This window comes from Aspergillus ochraceoroseus (assembly GCF_002846915.1).
Source record: "Aspergillus ochraceoroseus IBT 24754 chromosome Unknown P175scaffold_10, whole genome shotgun sequence".
NCBI classification, from domain to species: domain Eukaryota; kingdom Fungi; phylum Ascomycota; class Eurotiomycetes; order Eurotiales; family Aspergillaceae; genus Aspergillus; species Aspergillus ochraceoroseus.
Genome location: NW_024468485.1, coordinates 377,712 through 396,251, shown reverse-complemented (window position 1 = coordinate 396,251; position 18,540 = coordinate 377,712). Strand labels below are relative to the sequence as shown.

The 18,540-nt window shown below is 51.1% G+C and overlaps 7 protein-coding genes across 7 annotated transcripts; 5 read left to right on the top strand and 2 right to left on the bottom strand.

Moving 5' to 3' along the window:
- Positions 1-348: 348 nt before the first annotated feature.
- On the bottom strand, positions 349-1,716 carry tif34 (translation initiation factor eIF3 subunit i). Its single transcript, XM_040897959.1, has 3 exons — positions 1,051-1,716; positions 858-974; positions 349-797 (listed from the first exon to the last, which is right to left on the bottom strand). The coding sequence occupies exons 1-3, from the start codon at positions 1,513-1,515 to the stop codon at positions 438-440; spliced, it is 942 nt and encodes a 313-aa protein (XP_040748909.1). The 5' UTR covers positions 1,516-1,716; the 3' UTR covers positions 349-437.
- Positions 1,717-2,358: 642 nt separating this feature from the next.
- P175DRAFT_0535848 (uncharacterized protein) lies at positions 2,359-2,771 on the top strand (the record flags this gene model as incomplete). Its single annotated transcript, XM_040900267.1, has 2 exons — positions 2,359-2,459; positions 2,486-2,771. 2 exons carry the CDS (start codon positions 2,359-2,361, stop codon positions 2,769-2,771), a joined length of 387 nt encoding a protein of 128 aa, XP_040748908.1.
- Positions 2,655-4,155, bottom strand: P175DRAFT_091752 (uncharacterized protein). Its single transcript, XM_040901131.1, has 2 exons — positions 3,181-4,155; positions 2,655-3,090 (listed from the first exon to the last, which is right to left on the bottom strand). The coding sequence occupies exons 1-2, from the start codon at positions 3,841-3,843 to the stop codon at positions 2,842-2,844; spliced, it is 912 nt and encodes a 303-aa protein (XP_040748907.1). The 5' UTR covers positions 3,844-4,155; the 3' UTR covers positions 2,655-2,841.
- A 515-nt stretch (positions 4,156-4,670) lies between these two features.
- Positions 4,671-8,479, top strand: P175DRAFT_0504809 (uncharacterized protein). Its single transcript, XM_040897958.1, has 5 exons — positions 4,671-5,168; positions 5,237-5,257; positions 5,318-5,355; positions 5,452-7,979; positions 8,038-8,479. The coding sequence occupies exons 1-5, from the start codon at positions 5,045-5,047 to the stop codon at positions 8,099-8,101; spliced, it is 2,775 nt and encodes a 924-aa protein (XP_040748906.1). The 5' UTR covers positions 4,671-5,044; the 3' UTR covers positions 8,102-8,479.
- A 1,238-nt stretch (positions 8,480-9,717) lies between these two features.
- On the top strand, positions 9,718-11,702 carry P175DRAFT_0445945 (NADP-dependent isocitrate dehydrogenase; the record flags this gene model as incomplete). Its single annotated transcript, XM_040894317.1, has 7 exons — positions 9,718-9,780; positions 10,096-10,145; positions 10,299-10,332; positions 10,417-10,555; positions 10,612-10,648; positions 10,714-11,210; positions 11,278-11,702. The coding sequence occupies 7 exons, from the start codon at positions 9,718-9,720 to the stop codon at positions 11,700-11,702; spliced, it is 1,245 nt and encodes a 414-aa protein (XP_040748905.1).
- A 530-nt stretch (positions 11,703-12,232) lies between these two features.
- P175DRAFT_0487098 (uncharacterized protein) lies at positions 12,233-14,009 on the top strand. The gene is made up of 4 exons (XM_040895655.1): positions 12,233-12,628; positions 12,979-13,352; positions 13,441-13,508; positions 13,589-14,009. Exons 1-4 carry the CDS (start codon positions 12,500-12,502, stop codon positions 13,999-14,001), a joined length of 984 nt encoding a protein of 327 aa, XP_040748904.1. The 5' UTR covers positions 12,233-12,499; the 3' UTR covers positions 14,002-14,009.
- A 400-nt stretch (positions 14,010-14,409) lies between these two features.
- On the top strand, positions 14,410-18,015 carry P175DRAFT_0535844 (uncharacterized protein; the record flags this gene model as incomplete). The annotated part of the gene is made up of 1 exon (XM_040900266.1): positions 14,410-18,015. The coding sequence occupies one exon, from the start codon at positions 14,410-14,412 to the stop codon at positions 18,013-18,015; it is 3,606 nt and encodes a 1,201-aa protein (XP_040748903.1).
- Positions 18,016-18,540: the final 525 nt, after the last annotated feature.

Genomic DNA, 18,540 nt, shown 5'->3' with positions numbered 1-18,540 from the left:
CGATACAAATATCTATACACGGCTGGACTTGAAAATGCCCCGCCTCAACATGACTTGTGGTGGATTTATATATAATCATATTTCCGTCTTATCGCACTATCGCACTATCTATGGACTTAGGAAGGTATAGAAACATGACGTGGAAGGTAACATGGAAGTAAATGAGGTTCTCTTTTATTAGGACACAGAAAGCGACCAGAAATAGGAAATGATACCAACTCCGTCTTGTCATGGAATAAATGAAATCAACTCATGGCCCCTCCCCCACTTCGACAATGGCCTGGGACTTACTTGCTCGTCCTGCCCCTGTTCTCCCACCTGGTTCCCTTTTTTGTACTTTTTTTTTTTGCAAGGAAATATGCCATCACTTCATGACACATACAAAAGATGCGTAAATTGGGAATAAAATTCTACGATCATTCCAACCATCATGCACTTCACCTCCTCAGCTGCTCCCTCTCAACCTCGTACATGAAGTCGAAGTAGGGCTTGTCGAAGTGATGAACTCGAACGTAACCGTCCTCACCTCCAGAGGCGTAGGCAGTACCGGCGGGGTGAACGTGAACGGTGTTGAGAGGACCGAAATGGCCTCTGACACGGCCAATCTCGTCCTCGAAGACCTTGTGATAGAAACGAGCCTCGAACTTACCCTGGCGGGCGGAGGTTGTGGTGACATCCATAGCGGCCTGACCACCTCCCAGGATTACGTAGTCCTTCTTAGGAGTAATGGCAGCGCTATTGAGCGGTGTGTCGGAAACGTAGGTCTTGAGGATAGCGAGGTCACGGGCGGACATAAGCTACAGGTTGTTAACGGGGGAAAAAGAATATCGTACGTAAGAAAAGAGGGGTGGTCTTACCTTGGCGGACTTGTCTTTCGAGGCAGTGATGAAGTAGATGCGGTCTGGGGAGAATTGGAGATCGTTGATCTGATGGTCGAACTCGTGAGCCTGGGCGTTCTTGAGCTGCTCACCGGTCTATGAAACAAAACAAAGAAAAAGAGACTGTCAGTATGTGTCATTTACTCCTAGAAATTGATAAGAGTATTCGCACCTTTCCGTCATACTGGCTGACACTTCCGTCTTCGTGACCAGCAATAATGTACTTGCTCATATAACTCCAACCCGCAACGGTGGCTTTGCTCTCTGTGCAAGTGATTCTCAGGCTGGGCTCATCAGCCTGCTCCGACAAATCCTCTCCGTAGTTGATATCTAGCACGGCAATAGTACCCAAGAAGCCCATACGCTTTTCTGTCACGGCCAGCAGCTGGCTTCCATCAGGGTTGAACTCGACACGCTTGACGGCTGTAGGGAAGTCCCAAACTTTGACGCAGTCGCCAGTCTTCACGTTCCATAGTCGCACGGTGTTGTCTGCAGAGCCAGTCGCAAGGAGAATGGTATTAGGGCTGACATCGACTGTCCAGATGGCACCCTGGTGTCCGTTGTAGGTTCCAAGTCGTTCGCCGTTGGCTGACCACCAAGCGCACACAACTTTATCTTTGGACACGGAGAAGAGCATATCGCCATCGCGGTTGAACTTGATCTGGTTGAGGGAGCGCTCCTATGATAGCCAAGAAAAATAATATTAGCGACCTGTTGATATCAAAGGGACGAAGCCGACGCGAGCAAGTTCTTCGAGTCAGTCTTGGGAGAAACGCACATGGCCCGCAAGCAAAATAGGCCTCATGTTGGGCCGACCGGGAAAGGACTTTTGGCTGAGAGGTCGGAGGAAGAAAAGATACGGGATCACAGATTGATAGTATCTGTAACGAGGTCGACTAAAAATTGCGTGGTAAGGCTAACTGCCTGGCGGGGTTGCTTGCGGCGTCTCTTTTAGCAACTTCGTCCGGCTAGATCATGAATTTCATCGCACAGTCCGCGGCTCGCATGCCAAGACCTTCCTGATCAAGCCTGTTGTGTATAATACGAATCGTACCGGAATATCTATTATTCCGGTATTATAAATAAACAATCATGTGATATATCTCAACCCTATTTTACACCTTATGAGGAATAGCGCAAAACTGGCCCCGGCCAGCTTCGGCTTGCTGACATCAGCAGCACGTGCTCACAGCCAATAGCAATCTAACCCAACTCCGAGGTCGGGAAAGGGAGAGGGAAAAAGTTGTGGTCCCTTTGTATAGAACGCGGGAAACAGATTGACTGGCCGTAAGCCGGGTCAAATGGTATTGTGATGTTGTTTGGACTATTGTGCCTGTAATATACCTAGGGAGGGACCTGTGGTTTGCTATATCCGGTTAGTTTTGCCGTTCCCGGCCTAGCGCCACAATACGCTGTCTCGTAACCTCTCCCTCCATCGCCTCGATCCGACGCCCAGATCGTTCTCGGTCCTCCCGCTGGAATGGCAGTCGCACAGGGGCAGAACCACTGGGATGATCCAGCCCGCAGTGTCATCGCGAGACTTCGGGTCGATACTCCTACCTCTTCCCCAAGGGAGTCATTGTGCTCCATGCTACGAAGCTATCTAGGTCTTCCTCTGCCGGTGAGCCTGGTTCGTCTCTGATTGCCCCGGCTGGCCCCACGGACGTGCAGGATCCGCAGTGCATCCCCATCGAACAGGAGCCCATCCCCTGTTTCACCGACGTGACCTATGCCTCGCAGGTTGGCGACACCTGCGACAGCGTGGCGCTTACCTACTCGGTAGCCTCAGCCGCGCCCTACAGCGCGCCAACACCGGCTATAAAACCAACTGCACTCCGCTGGCTGCCGGCAACGAGCTCTGCATCCCGCTCATCTGCCACGAGCTGTACATGATGGAGGACGCCGACACTTGCGAGTCTATCGAGCTCGATACGGGCATCGGCCTCGGAAACCTGCGCGCCTGTTACTTTCGAGCGGCTTGTGCTGGCTTCTGCCCTATGACGAGATGGAAATATGAATAGAGCCGCAGATCCTTTTGCTGTAGTTCCTCCTGCACCCGACTAATCAGGGCATTAGTGTCTTCCTTTGACCAGCCCAATGTCTTGGTGAATAGACGTAGCGTGTATCCCTCCAGCGCGCACTGCATCTGGAACACATAGTAGCCCCCAATGTTTTTCAGAGTTGGGTCGTCACTCCACTCACCATAGGGGACCTAGTCGCAGGTGCTCAAAAGTCAGCCGCTCAGGCTGCAATATACATACGGATTGTCTTTGAATCTCTGTTCCATTTCAGGCTCGCTCACCTTGAATATCTGTTCATCGACTTGCACAAAGCCAGCTGAGTGCATCAGCTCCTTCTGCTCGGCTGCCACGTTGACTCGCTTGCCAAACTTGGCTGCTGCCTCGTGCATCAGCGCCTCCCACTCCCTCAGTGCCACCAGCCGAGTTTCATCCTGTGCGTTGTCGGTAAAGAAGCGCAAGTCGTTCTCCCACACTTCCAACCACCTGCCCGGGAGAAGATGCCGGAACGCATTAGCGTAGAACCTGTCATAGTCGGCAATCACCCCGCCTAGAGACTGCGCATGGATCAAATGAAACGCCTGTTTTGCAGTAAATGGCCAATCGCCCTCAAGCTCGTGGTGTTCAAAATACCGGAGATTTGGAGACATGTAGGCCGGGTCCATACCCGTCAAGCGCGGGGCAGGATGATGCCGGTTCAGTGCCATGATCGTCCAGGAGCCGCTGCGGGTAGCGAACTCGAGAAATTTGTGGTTTTTCTGGACCGGATCTATGGGGGCAATAAAGGTTCTGCCGTCTAGAAGATGATGCCACATGGTGCTGATCATCGCGTGTGCTGAGGTGGCCTTTTGGTCGTCTGGAAAGGGGAATTCGGCCTTGAAGCCATAGTAGCGGCGTCCATTTTCGTATGAATGGTTGTTGCGTGCAGTCAGCCAGTTTGGTTCCATTTTTTATTTCTTTTCCGTGATCTATGATTTCCTTTTTTTTCGTCAATGGAGATCGGGTTCAGGAGGGGGAAGCAAGGAAAGGCAGATAGATGTCATGTCATGTCTTGGCTCCGGCGGGGGAAATTGTATTTTCGTCATTTTGCTTATAGTTGATTGACCCCAAATTTATCCTAAGGATTCCTTGTGAGCAGTTATTCTTTCCCCTCTACTTCCATTAGTTCCTCGATTTCTCCCGCAGGCTCATTTTACTACCGTTTCTGAGGGTTTGGTTGGTTGTCATTGCTCCCCGCGGATTGCTGACGGCTTGTCTTAACTTGCCTCACGTATAGAAAGGCCACAGGGCCTGCCTGCTTTGGACCTCCAAGCATCACCTCCGGACCCTCTAGAAAGATACTGATACCCTAATTGATTGCTTGAACAATATGGAATTGCTTCCTACCGAAATCCTGTTCGACATCGTGAAGTGCCTTGACAATCGGGATGTCAAACAGCTTTCGCGCTCTAGGAGGAGAATGAGGAACATCTGTTGACCCTCCCTATCTCGCAAACTCCGCATTGAATTCTCGAATAAGGGACTTGTCTTGTTGGAAAGCATGCTGGAATCAAATTTGCATCGGTATATCCATGAAAGACAGATCAAGTCAAGTGTCAGCAGCACCAAGAAGCGGGCGGTCAAGCGGCGGCTCGCCGTCCAAAGTTACAAGTGGAAAGGAAGCCGTTTCTGGCGCCAGAGCTTGTCATTTTCGGCGTCGTTTTCACAGGTCCCTATATTCTAGTTGTAATTTTATGTTCGCTCCTTTGGTTTGTTGCTATCCGTCTGTGGTATTACATTCTGAATTTCGCTGGATCGACGGGTTTTCCTATCTGTGACTCTTTAACCGAAGTTCGCCCTGCGGCAAAGGATCAATTGATGCCGTACCCCCTCGCCCAATCGGCGACTCTACCCCGCTGTGCTGCTCAAGCAAAGAGCTACAGCCTCCGTTCGTGTACTCTGCATCAATCTTCTTACTCCCGTTTTGCCCCTCTCCCTTCTTATATTTCCCCTCTTTCTTATTCTCGACACTTTTCTGTTGGATACGGGTCCAGGACTTTGGGTTGTCGCATACCACTCGTTGCTCCTCGTTTCCCGAAAAGTTACAGAAACTGTCCTCCCGCACTTGTGACTCAGCCTTTGAACCGATTTTCGAGTATTGGCGTTGCCATGGCGGCCGCAAAGATCGATGGAACCCAAATCGCGAAGGATATTCGGGAGGGATTGAAGAATGAAATCCAGGAGCTCCAAACAATCAATCCCAGATTCAAACCCAGCCTGGTGATTATCCAGGGTAAGTGATCTTGAGTTTCCCGCGGGATGCCTTTTCTTCATGGGAGATACTGATCTTGAGTGCTATAGTGGGCGATAGGTCCGATTCGAGTGAGTTGCATGTGCCATGGTACCTGGAGAAAGTATTCTACTAATACCCTATACCTTCAGGCACCTATGTGCGCATGAAGTTGAAGGCTGCTGAGGAGGTATGCTGTGCCATTGACACTCAATGCTTTTTTTTTTTTTTTCATCCGCCCTCGTTCCCCAAAAGCCGTTCTTGCTAACATACTTTTTATGTGTAGGCAAACATCCTTTGCAAGATCATCAACTTCCCCGAGACTATCTCACAGCCAGCGATCCTCCAGGAGATCACCCAGGTCAACAACGACCCGTCAGTACACGGCATTCTCGTCCAGCTGCCACTTCCCCATCACCTCTCCGAACATGCAGTCACATCCGCTGTTGCAGATGAAAAGGACGTTGATGGATTTGGCGCCATCAACATTGGCGAATTGGCCAAGCGGGGCGGTACCCCTCTCTTCGTTCCTTGCACCCCGAAGGCCGTGATGAAGCTTCTAGACTCAACCGGCGTTAACCCTGCGGGCAAGGAAGCAGTGGTGCTTGGCCGAAGTGACATCGTTGGAAGCCCCGTTAGCTATCTTCTGAAGAACGCGGATGCCACAGTGACGGTGTGCCACTCCAAAACCCCTGACATCCCACGAATCGTGAAAAATGCGGACATTGTCATCGCGGCCATTGGCCAAACAGAATTTGTCAAGGGAGAATGGTTAAAACCTGGTGCTGTTGTCATTGATGTTGGTATCAATTTCAAGGCCGACGCCACCAGGAAGTCTGGTCAGCGCCTTGTCGGTGATGTTGAATATGAGTCTGCGGCCCAGGTTGCTTCCCACATTACTCCTGTTCCTGGTGGTGTTGGCCCTATGACGGTGGCTATGTTGCTAGAGAACGTCGTCGCGTCAGCCAAAGCCTATTTCGACAAGCAGAAAGAGCGACAGATCACTCCCCTTCCTATCAAGTTGACTACTCCAGTACCCTCGGATATTGCTATTTCTCGTGCACAGTATCCCAAGCCTATTACTCAAGTTGCTTCCGAGATCGGCATTGCGCCCCACGAGCTCGAACCCTACGGCCATACCAAGGCTAAAGTGAGCCTGGATGTTCTTAACCGTCTGGGGCACCGTCGCAACGGCCGTTACATTTTGGTTTGCGGTATCACGCCGACTCCTCTTGGTGAGGGCAAGTCGACCACTACGTTGGGTCTTAGCCAGGCCCTTGGTGCACACCTGAACCGCATCGTCTTCGCTAACGTCCGACAGCCTAGCCAGGGCCCCACGTTTGGTATCAAGGGAGGAGCCGCTGGAGGTGGATACAGTCAGGTCATTCCTATGGACGAGTTTAACCTACACTTGACCGGTGATATTCACGCCATTACAGCCGCTAACAACCTCCTTGCCGCCGCTATTGAGACGCGCATGTTCCACGAGGCCACCCAGAAAGATGCCGCTCTTTACAAGCGTCTTGTCCCCGCTAAGAAGGGCAAGCGGGAGTTCCAACCTATCATGTTCAGACGCCTCAAGAAGTTGGGTATTACCAAGACAAATCCGGATGAGCTCACTGAGGATGAGATTCACCGATTTGCACGACTTGACATCGATCCCTCCACCATTACTTGGCGCCGTGTGCTGGACGTCAATGACCGGCACCTGCGCGGTATTACCGTCGGACAGGCCCATACTGAAAAGGGTCTGAGCCGCGAAACTGGCTTTGATATCTCTGTGGCTAGTGAGTGTATGGCTATTCTCGCATTGAGCAGCAGTCTTGCAGACATGCGTGAGAGGTTGGGCCGCATGGTTGTGGCTACCTCCCGAAGCGGGGACCCAGTCACGTGCGACGACATTGGCGCTGGCGGCGCTCTTGCAGCATTGATGAAGGACGCTATCAAACCTAATTTGATGCAGAGCTTGGAGGGAACACCCGTCCTGGTCCATGCGGGACCCTTCGCTAATATCAGTATCGGCGCTAGTTCGGTGCTGGCGGATAAGCTGGCTCTGAAACTTGCCGGTACGGAGCCCGAGGAGGACCACGAGTCCAAGACCGGCTTCGTCGTGACCGAAGCTGGTTTCGACTTCACCATGGGTGGAGAACGTTTCTTCAACATCAAGTGCCGATCCTCCGGCCTGTCCCCCGACACTGTAGTCATCGTCGCGACAGTGCGGGCCCTGAAGGTCCATGGCGGTGGGCCCGAGATCAGCCCTGGAGCTCCACTCCACGAGGTCTACCGCACGGAGAACACTGACATTCTTCGTAAGGGCTGTATCAACCTGAAGAAGCACATTGAGAATGCGCGACAGTACGGAGTCCCCGTGGTTGTGGCCATCAACCGCTTCGAGACAGACACAGAGGCGGAGATTGCCATCATCCGTGAGGAGGCAATGGCAGCGGGAGCGGAGGACGCTATCCCTGCCAATCACTGGGCGGAAGGTGGTGCCGGTGCTATCGACCTGGCCAAGGCCGTCATGACCGCCAGCTCCAAGCCCAAGGACTTCAAGCTTCTCTATGATCTGGAAGGTACCATCCAAGAACGCATTGAACGCATTGGCAAGATGATGTATGGCGCGGAGAAGGTGGAGTTTAGCGAGTTGGCCCAAAACAAGGTCGACACATACACCGCGCAAGGATTCGCCAACCTTCCGATCTGTATCGCCAAGACACAATACTCTCTGAGTCACGACCCAGCGCTGAAGGGCGCTCCCACGGGGTTCACCGTGCCCATCCGGGACGTCCGGCTGGCGGTGGGCGGTGGATATCTGTAAGGCTTTCCTGTTTGTTCCTACGCGAGACTAGACTAACTGATGTTCGTATTTGATAGATACGCGCTTGCGGCGGACATCCAGACGATCCCCGGGCTACCCACAGCGCCCGGGTACTTGAATGTGGATATTGATCCGGAGACGGGGGAGATTGACGGACTCTTCTAGGGTCTCCGGCGCGATGGGGAGCATTTATTTGGGGTTCATTTCAACTGGTCGAGCCCTGGTGGTTTGTAAGGAGAGTAGACATAATATCTTTTTCAACAGGATAGTATATAAGTTACCGATACACATTATATGAATTTATTCTTGCGCTAGTTGGGGGTGTGTACTCCGTACCTACTCTGCATAACTTTAGTAGGACGGCGTCGGAGTTGAGGGAGCAACTCCGGGTAAATATGGCGGGATCGATCTCACGTTGCAGGAAAAGGTCCGAAGATCGCAATAGTGGCGAAGTTCGGCAAGGAATTGGAGATGGCCGCGGAAAGAAAAGAAAAAGAAAGATATCAAATCTTATTCATATTCATATTCATATTCTTATTCTTATTCTTTATTATGCTTTTTTATTAGCAATGCCAGCAGTCCATAGAAGAGTAATAGGAACCTGGACGTTAGTGGACGTTAGTATAGTTACCTGTTTCTCATCCGAGCAAAGGAAGTCTCAAATGCTTCAGACTGGAAGTACTCTGTAGTACTCCGTCGTATCTGTCTGTACCTATCTGTCTGCACTCTGCACTCTGCACCTGTAGTCGTTTTCGGATAGAAAGTAGTAGAGCTTCAATATCAACGTCATCCATCATCTCTCCCTGTCGCATTCAAAATCTCCCTCCATCCCCCCCCCCCCCCCCAGGGAGAAGCAATATCAATATCACTTCCCGAATCTTGTCGAGGGTTCATTATATTAGTATGTCCTTTATTTAAACAGCCGGCTTCGGCGACAGCTCCATCGAACGGTGGGCGGAAAAGGAAGTCAATCATCTGGACCTCACTCCAGCCAGGGGGGCAACGGGTTTTCCCTCATGGGATAAGTAAGAGACAGCCTTCATCTCGCTCTCTCTCCTCTCCTCCCTTCTTCTTTCTCCCCCTTCTCTTCCTGTCTAGGAACCCATCATCATTGTCGAAATCATTTTCCGGCTGCTCCGTTCTGCTCCGTACCCTTTCCTCCTCCAGACTCGACTCGAATCTGCATCGGCTTGAGCCTTCTTGGACTCCACCCGCCTCTCCGTCCACCCGAGCTCTCACTGCGCGCCGCTCGAGGTTCCAGTCGCCTTTTCCCTCGGGTACGTTGAAATCTCTCTCTCTCGCTCTCTACTTCTCTGGCCGTCCCTGGACACCAGGGAATTTCTCGCTGGAACACTTACCAATAGTGAATCCGCTTTTGGGCAGACTCTCGACCAATACCCCTCCTCCGTATCGCTTCCCTCGAATAGTAATTCTGTTACATTGATTGCCAATCCCACGATGTCGTCGGTTCGGTTCTCTTCCGCATTGGCTCGCCGCTCCCTCACCTCCCCTCTTCGTGTCGCTGCCCCTCCCTCTTCCTCCGCTCATCGCTTGTTATCTTCTTCTGCTCGTTCGCTCTTTTCTACCTCTTCTTCCTCTCTTGCTTCCGCTTCTGTATCTTCCGCATCTTCCTCTACTACAACCACTCGCTCTCTGCGAACTCTCACTTCGTCCTCTGCCCATTTCGCTCGCCCCGTTTCTACCCGCTCTCTATATCGGATTCAATCCCGCACCATGGCAACCGACGGAACCAAGATCAAGGTTAAGAATCCCGTTGTGGAGTTGGACGGTGATGAGGTACGTTCAATTGATAAAGAAAAATGAAAAAAGGAGGAGTGGCAAAGAGAAAAGAAAGCATCTTCCTTGTTTTACTTTCGTTCGTATAACCTTGCGGTTTGCGACTTATATATATATCTGTTGTCTCATCTCCCCCTCTTTGCGGAACCGCATTTTCGTCATGGCTCTCCATAGACACGGAGAAAAACGGCTGGGGTTGTTGCCCTCCTCCCTGCCAGCCCAACGCCATTCATCCGAGGGTCTCGACTCTTGAAGCCAAGAACCATGTTCAATTTATGCTTGTATTTCACATGTGACTAACTGTTTTTCCCCTAGATGACCCGTATTATCTGGAAGGACATCAGAGAGAAGGTGAGTTCTCCACGGTACCCTGTTCTCTGCATCGTATCATGATGTGTTACCCGGGTTGAGCTTGGAAGCTAACGATGAAATTGTTCTGTAGTTGATCCTGCCGTAAGTTGAAGATAAGATCTGCATTCAGTCTGGTCGACTATTCCCCCGCTGAGACAAAAACCTAGTTTCCTTGATATCGACCTCAAGTACTACGATCTGGTACGGTTAAAGCCGAATTCCCCCTCCCTTCCCCTCCCCTCCCCACCAAAGAAAAAGATCTCCCGAGCTGACAGTATATTCAAGGGTCTCGAATACCGTGACCAGACCGATGACAAGGTCACCGTCGAGTGTGCCGAGGCCATCAAGAAGTATGGTGTCGGTGTTAAGTGCGCCACCATCACCCCCGATGAGGCGCGTGTGGAGGAGTTTAAGCTGAAGAAGAGTGAGTTTAGAGTGCCCGATATGCGGAACCACTTTTGTGCTAACTCAGTGGTCCAGTGTGGCTCTCCCCCAACGGAACCATTCGTAACATCCTGTACGTCCCTGCACTCCCCTCGATTTGACCCTTGCCAGTTTACAATTGCTAATAAATTTTGACAGCGGTGGTACCGTCTTCCGTGAGCCCATCGTCATCCCCCGTATCCCCCGTCTGGTCCCTGGCTGGACCAAGCCCATCATCATCGGTCGTCACGCCTTCGGTGACCAGTACCGTGCTACCGACCGTGTCATCCCCGGCCCCGGAAAACTGGAGCTTGTCTACACCCCGGCTGGCGGTGAGCCCGAGAGCGTCACTGTTTTCGACTTCCCCGGCGGTGGCATTGCCCAGACTCAGTACAACACCGATGAGTCCATCCGTGGCTTTGCCCATGCTAGTTTCAAGATGGCTCTCGACAAGGCCCTGCCCCTGTACATGAGCACCAAGAATACCATCTTGAAGAGGTACGACGGCCGCTTCAAGGACATCTTCCAGGAAATCTTCGATGCCGAATACAAGAAGGCCTTCGATGCCAAGGGTATCTGGTATGAGCACCGTCTGATCGACGACATGGTCGCCCAGATGATTAAGAGCGAGGGTGGTTTCGTTATGGCCCTTAAGAGTGAGTGAACCCTGTTTGAGTCCTTTGCATGTTAAGGTGATATGCTCTAACATCTGCGCTCTCCTAGACTACGATGGTGATGTCCAGTCCGATATTGTTGCTCAGGGCTTCGGTTCTCTGGGTCTGATGACTTCTACCCTCATTACCCCCGATGGTAGCGCTTTCGAGTCTGAGGCTGCCCACGGTACCGTCACCCGTCACTACCGCGAGCACCAGAAGGGCCGCGAGACCTCTACCAACCCCATTGCCTCCATCTTTGCCTGGACTCGTGGTTTGATCCAGCGTGGCAAGCTCGACGAGACCCCTGACGTCATTGCTTTCGCTGAAGAGCTTGAGCGTGCCTGTATCGACGTGGTCGACGAGGAGGGTATCATGACCAAGGACCTTGCCCTTGCCTGCGGCCGCAAGGACCGTGAGGCCTGGGTTACTACTAGCGAGTACATGGCTGCCGTTGAGCGCAGACTCAAGGCTAACCTCAAGGCCCGCCTGTAAATCTGCTAACGACAATTTCTTTTCATTTGCTCATGAACAAAAGCTATACCAACTCGATCATACAGCTCCTACGGGTTGAAATGATAATTGAATCACGAGCGACACCGTACAGAATACTGACGACTGCATTGTACATTTCGAACTAGGTGGGGATGCGGATAGATAACTCCTTCTGGATGAAGATGGGGAACATGTAGTACATTTTACTGAAGCTCGAATTTTTTTTTTTTTTTTTTTTTTTTTTGGTTCGTTGTCTTGGGAAACTTGGATATGTTCTCTCCATGTCAGTCCAACAATGGACCGGTTCACTGACCCTAGGATCCCAATCACCTCGACATCATTAGATAGAATTCCACTTTTTTTTTTTGCTTGGTCATTTCCCTCCTGTTTTTTTCTGTAAATACCTATCTTCCGTCTCAAGCAACGTCTTTGCCAAGTCTTACCTTAAGCGGTAGATTCGGCTTCCCTTCTCCAGTAGGAAATGTAACCGCCTGAGAACCCTCTTCCCAACCGAACCATGGATACAGGACTCAATTCCCACCTAATCTTTTCCTGGTTCTGGGGGAGAGTTTTGGTTGGTAGCCACCCATAGTCCTTGACGCAATACATCTCATCTCCCCTTCGCATCCACCTCGTTCAGAGCGGTCAGTGTCACGATTATACAGCCTTTATTCCATGACGGCAAACTTGGCGTGGGAGCGAGTGCGCGTGAAGATCACAGAGCCCTTGATTAATGTGGAAGATGCAGTCGAGCACTTTCATCGGCCCCCGCGTCGTTTGCGTTGTCAACGTCTAGAATGTACGTCCTTCCGGTTGCGATAACGTTCGTCTGCGTGGCCAGTGTGGCTGTTGGTCTGCGGCTATTTACACGCATTTATCTGGTTTGTGCGCCAGGATGGGATGATTGGATCTTATTGCTTGCTATGGTATGTGTCTTGTGTTGTTGCTCAGTGGACTTGGTGGGAGGCATGGAGAGAGGAGTGTGGTAAGCTCAATCGTATCATGGTGCTGATGGAGTCAGATAACGGACTATGTGTTCTTTGCTTGGATTGTGGTTGGTATGTGGTGAATCCTTCTTTATGGCTCTTGGACGATGCCGGGCTTGTTTGAAGTGCTGTCGGGACCTGACACCCCATCCTTAGAGAACCACTATGGTCTGGGAGAACATGCACATGATCTCCATCCAGATGAACTTCGATCTCAATTAAAGGTAAGGCCAGGATTGCCTCGAGTCCAAATATCCAAGGGGGTTCGAGATTAACGAAAGCAACCACAGGCCCTTTGGATCACTATCCCGTTGTATAATCTCTCCCTCAACCTAACCAAAGTCTCGATCCTCTTGTTATACCTCCGCATTTTCACCACCAAGACCTATCGCATCTTACTGATAGCCGTTCTGGTTTTCGTTATCTGCACCGGACTGTGGATGGTGTTTAGCGCATTACTCTTTTGCCTACCGGTTCAGTCGTTCTGGGATCCCACTATTGAGCATACCTGTCTTTCGAAGCCGGTGGTATGGTCTCTCAACGCGGCCCTTCAGATCGTCACTGATTTAACCATTGTCCTGCTTCCTATGCCGCTGTTAGCTACATTACGGATTCCTCCCAGGCAGAAGATTTGCCTGATGTTTGTGTTTGCATTAGGTTTGTTGTATGTGTATTCCTCCTTTCCGAATGATCTGCTGTATTTGATGCGATGTCTCTCGAGCGAGCTACATACTAATAGAGTGATATTCTAGTGTCTGCGTCACAAGTATAGTCCGCTTAGTTACTGTGATTAGACTCCTAGATTCCACAGATATAAGCTGTATGTTCTGCTTCTTTTGTGTCCCTCCCCCCCCACCCTTTTCTCGGATTCGCATCTTGGGGTGTCTAACAATCTGCTAGATGACAATGGCCCAGCTGCAACCTGGTCTTTTGTTGAATCTAATGTCGCCCTAGTCTGTGCGAGTCTCCCCGTACTAAGGCCACTTCTTGTCCGAGTTTTCCCACACCTCATGCTGTCGCGTATCCGAAACTCGTACTGCCAACGCGAAAAAAGGTCGCAAGAACCAGTAATGGGCTGGAGTCCTTTTCAAGGTGCCAATACAAATTACTCCGCTAGTGTGACGGGTAACTGCTCTGCGAGTGTCGACGGCCTGGAATCAAGTTCCCATCGTCATCCCGATACCGAGGGCATCCAGGTAGTGAGTGAATTGCGGTGGGATATGAACTCAGCCCTTAATTCAAATGGCAAAGATTCGGAGGACCCAATAGAACAGGTGAACTCTAATACGCCTCCAAGCATTCGATTTATGTAGGAGAATATTGAGCGATCTTACATGAGTGTATTTGCGATGGTATTCTTCTCTCAGCATACTCTGGCCAGCCATGGAATCAAGCATTAGCGGACTTGATACCTGGTATAATAACCCGAGACTCAACTGAATTCGGCTGAATTATGAGGAATCAACATTTCTGAAGCGAGCAAAAACACGGCAAGAACCTCCGAACAACGTGCATGCCTGCCTGAGAAACGAAAAACCTGCAAGACCTGAAAAGGGAAGGTATTCCTGAGTGAAGGTCTTACTTCCATTTTGCACTTCAAATTGTTTCCATCTTTCAATCCATCCACACGTTTTTCATTCATTATATTGGACTTCATTCACTCGCTCTTTTATCTTTTCATATCGCTCTTTGAACCATTCTAGTCTCAATTGTCCATCTCCATGTGGCAGCCGTTTCCCAAATTCTACATCGTTCGACCAGACTCGCGTCCCGTTCCTCTGATTCCTCTCGATGAGCTCCCAGACTGGCTGCAAGTTGGCCCATGGGATTGGAACGATCTTTCTTGCTATAGAGGGATGGCCCTAGTCAACTATTATCCTATGTGCCGAGAAGGAGAATATGATATTATTTGCTATCACTGCTTAGCTACCGTCGACAGCATGTTAAATCGAAGAATATCTGAAACACCCAGCGAACTCTGCACCTCTGCTCTTGTACCAGCCTCCGAGAAAGGGGACAAGAGATACTCAAACTTATCTTGCCTTTCTGCCAAAGACAACCTTTCTCCGCTGAAATGGTCTTCAAATCAGTCACTACAACCGTTGGAACAACCTCCATTCTATACAACCCTTCAGCACCCATTTATCGGGATGTGTTTTGTGTCTTATTTGTTCCATGGCTCAGATAATTGCAATGATAACCATAGCGATGGCGACTATGGATTACAAGAATTCAATCTATCTGACATAGACGATGTGGACAATAGTGATCATCAGATGAATGGTCAATGTCCACGAGGCGAACGAGGGCCTGAGGGCCCGCAAGGTCCACAGGGTGTGCCAGGCCCCCGAGGTCCCAGTGGTCCCCCCGGATTGCCATGGTACGCGGATCCTCCCGAAGGTGAACTCTTTGAAGAAGACGGTGACCATGAACATGTAAACAGAACCCCACTTCTTAGGAGAATAGAGCTGCCGCAGCCTGTTCAAGACCTGATGGGGATGATCCGTGAGCTACCTGGGGGGAACAATTTTGATCATAATATTGCCCAAAACCTAGTACTGCAGATCTATGCAGAGTCATACATTCGAGGTTTATTGGATCGGCACAATAATTTTACTTACGTGCAGAACCAAAACCAACGAGATCCACCGAATCAAGAGAACCCCCAGAATCCCGCAAACCGGCCTGCGACTGAGCAGGAGCCTGAAAACCAAGCAGCAGGACAGGGGCCCTCTCAAGCTAACCCTAACCCAGAACATAATGATGATCTCCTTGGCCCTCTAAATCCTCCAAGTGAAGGTTCTGGAAGCTCTGGTAGTTCTGGGAGTACTGTAAATCCGAACACCACACAAAATACTCAGAGTCTCCCAAGTGGAAATCCTGGAGGTTCTGGTAGCTCCGGAGACCCTGGAATTTCGCAAAACACATCAATTCTTGAACCCCCCCAAGATCAACAGAACGAGGGCCAGCAAGGGCAGCGAAACCCTCCAAACTCACCTGGCTTACAAGGTCCACGAGGTCATAAAGGACCTCCAGGTCCACGAGGCCCACAGGGTCCTGCTGGTCCTCAGGGCCAACGAGGTCGACGTGGTCAAGCTCCACCCCCTGGGATCGAGCCCTTCTACCTGACGGGTTTCCATCCTCGGCGAGGTGATCAAGAATCAACTGAGAATGGCAATAACTTATTCATGTGGACTGCCCGTCGCCGGCAAGAAGAGCCAGTTGCTGCACGCCTAACAACCCCAGTGGTGGGTGCGTCTTTTGCCAATCCAGCTTCTTCTCACGGTTCGAGGCTTTCAAATCCTGGAGGCTCGATATTACGAACGTCCTTTGACAACTCACGTTCCTCGAATCTGCTACATTCTTCAAGCTCCTCGGATTCCTCTGGAGGCGTGATACTCAGAGCAGGCGCAGAAAGTCCACGTTCTTCGAATCCGTTAGGCTCTTCGGGCTCTTTTGGTCCCTTAAACTCTTTAAATTCTGGAGGCTCGATCCTGGGAGCATCTGTTGCCAACCCAAATGCTACAGGTTCTGAAAGAGCTCAAGTGGCCCCTAGCTCAAACCCTGCCCAGCCAAGCTCCCGTAGGGTATATCCGTCAAGCGCAGCACCAGTCATGTCGGGTGCTCTGGGTGTGACTAGAAGCAACCCAGAAAACACAAACCCAACGAACACAAACCCAACAACTCAGAGAATAAGCGCTTCGGGTACGCCCACTATCGACCCAAGCCTCTTGACTATAAGACCTCCAGGTGACGATGACGCAGGTCCAGGCCCCCCCGGCGACATTTATGAATCAGGGATAGGCACATCTACTACAGACTTAAATGTTGCGCAGCAAGAATATACAGCCTTAGAAGCTTCTGCTGTTGCACCCGCGGCGGAATCTAGCTCTCCAGGGCAAGGTTCCACGGACATTCTCAACCCCGGTTTGAACCCATCAGAGTTAGGCGGTCCAGGATCTTCTGATGTGGGCTTTGGCACCGGAGAAGCGACGTTGCCTGGTGAAGGCCCGGATGTTCTAGACTTCGATGGGGAATACACTCTGGAACAAAACTTTCGACACGCAATTCGTCCCCCGCTTGCCATTTCAGATATAAGCGATACTTGGATGCCAGGCACGCAAGTCCCTATAGACCAGACTGAAGTTGGCATTTCAATGCCATCAACAATATTTGATCCATTTACGAACTCGCTGTTCCAGGCTCCTATTTGGAATACCCAAGTAGGCGGTGCCCAAGTAGGCGGTGCAGGTGGTGCGATCCTTTTACAGACAGGCCAGCAGGAAACTTTCCCATCGGAACCAGTTCTATTGCCACCGTCAACGTCAGCTCTTCCTCCGCCAGTTCCTGCTGGACTACCTTTTTCGCAGCTAGTTACACAGCCAGCCCCTGTACCACAACAAAGATTCCCCCAAGGCATTCCTGAGCAGCTTCCACGCCAGAACCTTCTAGATCAGCCTGAGGTACAACAGCGGCTTCCGTTGCCACCGTCAGTATTCCCAGAAGTTCAATCTCAGCCTACATTACAGCCCGTGATGGCACAAGATGCACCGACCCAGTCTTTTCAGGCGGAGCAAGGCCCCTCAGAACGAGCTCCTACACAGCCAGCGATGGCACGAGATGCACCGACCCAGTCTTTTCAGGCGGAGCAAGGTCCCTCAGAACAAGCCCCTACACAGCCAGCGATGGCACGAGATGCACCGACCCAGTCTTTTCAGGCGGAGCAAGGCCCCTCAGAACGAGCTCCTACACAGCCAGCGATGGCACGAGATGCACCGACCCAGTCTTTTCAGGCGGAGCAAGGTCCCTCAGAACGAGCTCCTACACAGCCAGCGATCGCACCACAAGCTCCAGTGAGAGATATCCCGCGTCCCGAACCATTGTCTCTATTTCCACCACATCCATCAGTGGTCGCGGCCCTGTCGCGAACAGCCGGGATCCCTGACTTTGCAGAGGAGCCCCCACCAATCCAACCGCCTCCACCAGGGCAGTGGCGGCATGATGAGAATAAGGACAGCTGGCAAATAATTGCGGAAATCTTTGCTCAAGATAGGGAGTCAATACCAGCTGTTCATTTCGATGACCAACAGCGAGAGCAGCAGGCAGGACAAGTGCAGTCGACGCCGCCACCGGTCCCACCGCCAGTTCCGCAGCCACGGCACCAGGCGCAGGCCCCACAAGCAGTACAAGTACCGAGACTGTTTCAAACACAACAAGGAGGGCAAGAACTACAGGAACAGGGATTCGGCGAGATTCACGCAGAGGAAGCACCGTCGCATGAGCAAGCAGCGCAACGGCGAGACAAGGGCAAAGCTCCGAGGCGTTAAGAGTGAACCCAACATTGACTATTCTTATGCGAGTACATGTATAATTCCAGATTAGGATAGTAGTAATAGTACTTGAGCATTAGATCCAGTTTATGATGATGGATTATTATTGTATAGACAGACAGGTGTAAACTCGTCGATATGCGGGTTGGCGGGAGATGTCTCCATAGACAACGGAAGGTATGTTCCATTCTTGCAGACCACCCCTAGAGACTCTAGCCAGTTCAGTTGAATCTCCACATCGCGGAGAAACTGGGGAATATACGTACTGCATGGGCAGGATCAGTAGGGGTTCGTATTAGTGGAGAAGATCCCCCTCATTCTGGATCCAAGTAGAGCAGCTCATCAAGATGTTCTTTGAAGTTATTCCATACCTAGGTATGGTATTACGCATTGTAACTGAACGTCAGGGGGTGTTCATGTCCAGTTCCAGGCGATCGTTGCAGGTTTGTACAGTGTTTGGCAGAGAGGTCACGTGGGGTGATCCCAGAGGGCGACTCACATCTCTCTCACTCCCCCCCCCCC

Bases quoted from the DNA above. Each gene is read 5' to 3' on its own strand.
- tif34 (XM_040897959.1), bottom strand. From the start codon at position 1,515: ATGCTCTTCTCCGTGTCCAAAGATAAAGTTGTGTGCGCTTGGTGGTCA. The intron at 975-1,050 runs GTGCGAATACTC...TTTGTTTCATAG, and splicing joins TCAGCCAGTATGACGGAAAG to ACCGGTGAGCAGCTCAAGAA. The intron at 798-857 runs GTAAGACCACCC...AACAACCTGTAG, and splicing joins CGAAAGACAAGTCCGCCAAG to CTTATGTCCGCCCGTGACCT.
- P175DRAFT_091752 (XM_040901131.1), bottom strand. From the start codon at position 3,843: ATGGAACCAAACTGGCTGACTGCACGCAACAACCATTCATACGAAAAT. The intron at 3,091-3,180 runs GTGAGCGAGCCT...ACCTGCGACTAG, and splicing joins TCGATGAACAGATATTCAAG to GTCCCCTATGGTGAGTGGAG.
- P175DRAFT_0487098 (XM_040895655.1), top strand. From the start codon at position 12,500: ATGTACGTCCTTCCGGTTGCGATAACGTTCGTCTGCGTGGCCAGTGTG. The intron at 12,629-12,978 runs GTATGTGTCTTG...AAGCAACCACAG, and splicing joins GGATCTTATTGCTTGCTATG to GCCCTTTGGATCACTATCCC. The intron at 13,509-13,588 runs GTATGTTCTGCT...ACAATCTGCTAG, and splicing joins AGATTCCACAGATATAAGCT to ATGACAATGGCCCAGCTGCA.
- P175DRAFT_0504809 (XM_040897958.1), top strand. From the start codon at position 5,045: ATGGCGGCCGCAAAGATCGATGGAACCCAAATCGCGAAGGATATTCGG. The intron at 5,169-5,236 runs GTAAGTGATCTT...TGAGTGCTATAG, and splicing joins CAGCCTGGTGATTATCCAGG to TGGGCGATAGGTCCGATTCG. The intron at 5,356-5,451 runs GTATGCTGTGCC...TTTTATGTGTAG, and splicing joins AGTTGAAGGCTGCTGAGGAG to GCAAACATCCTTTGCAAGAT.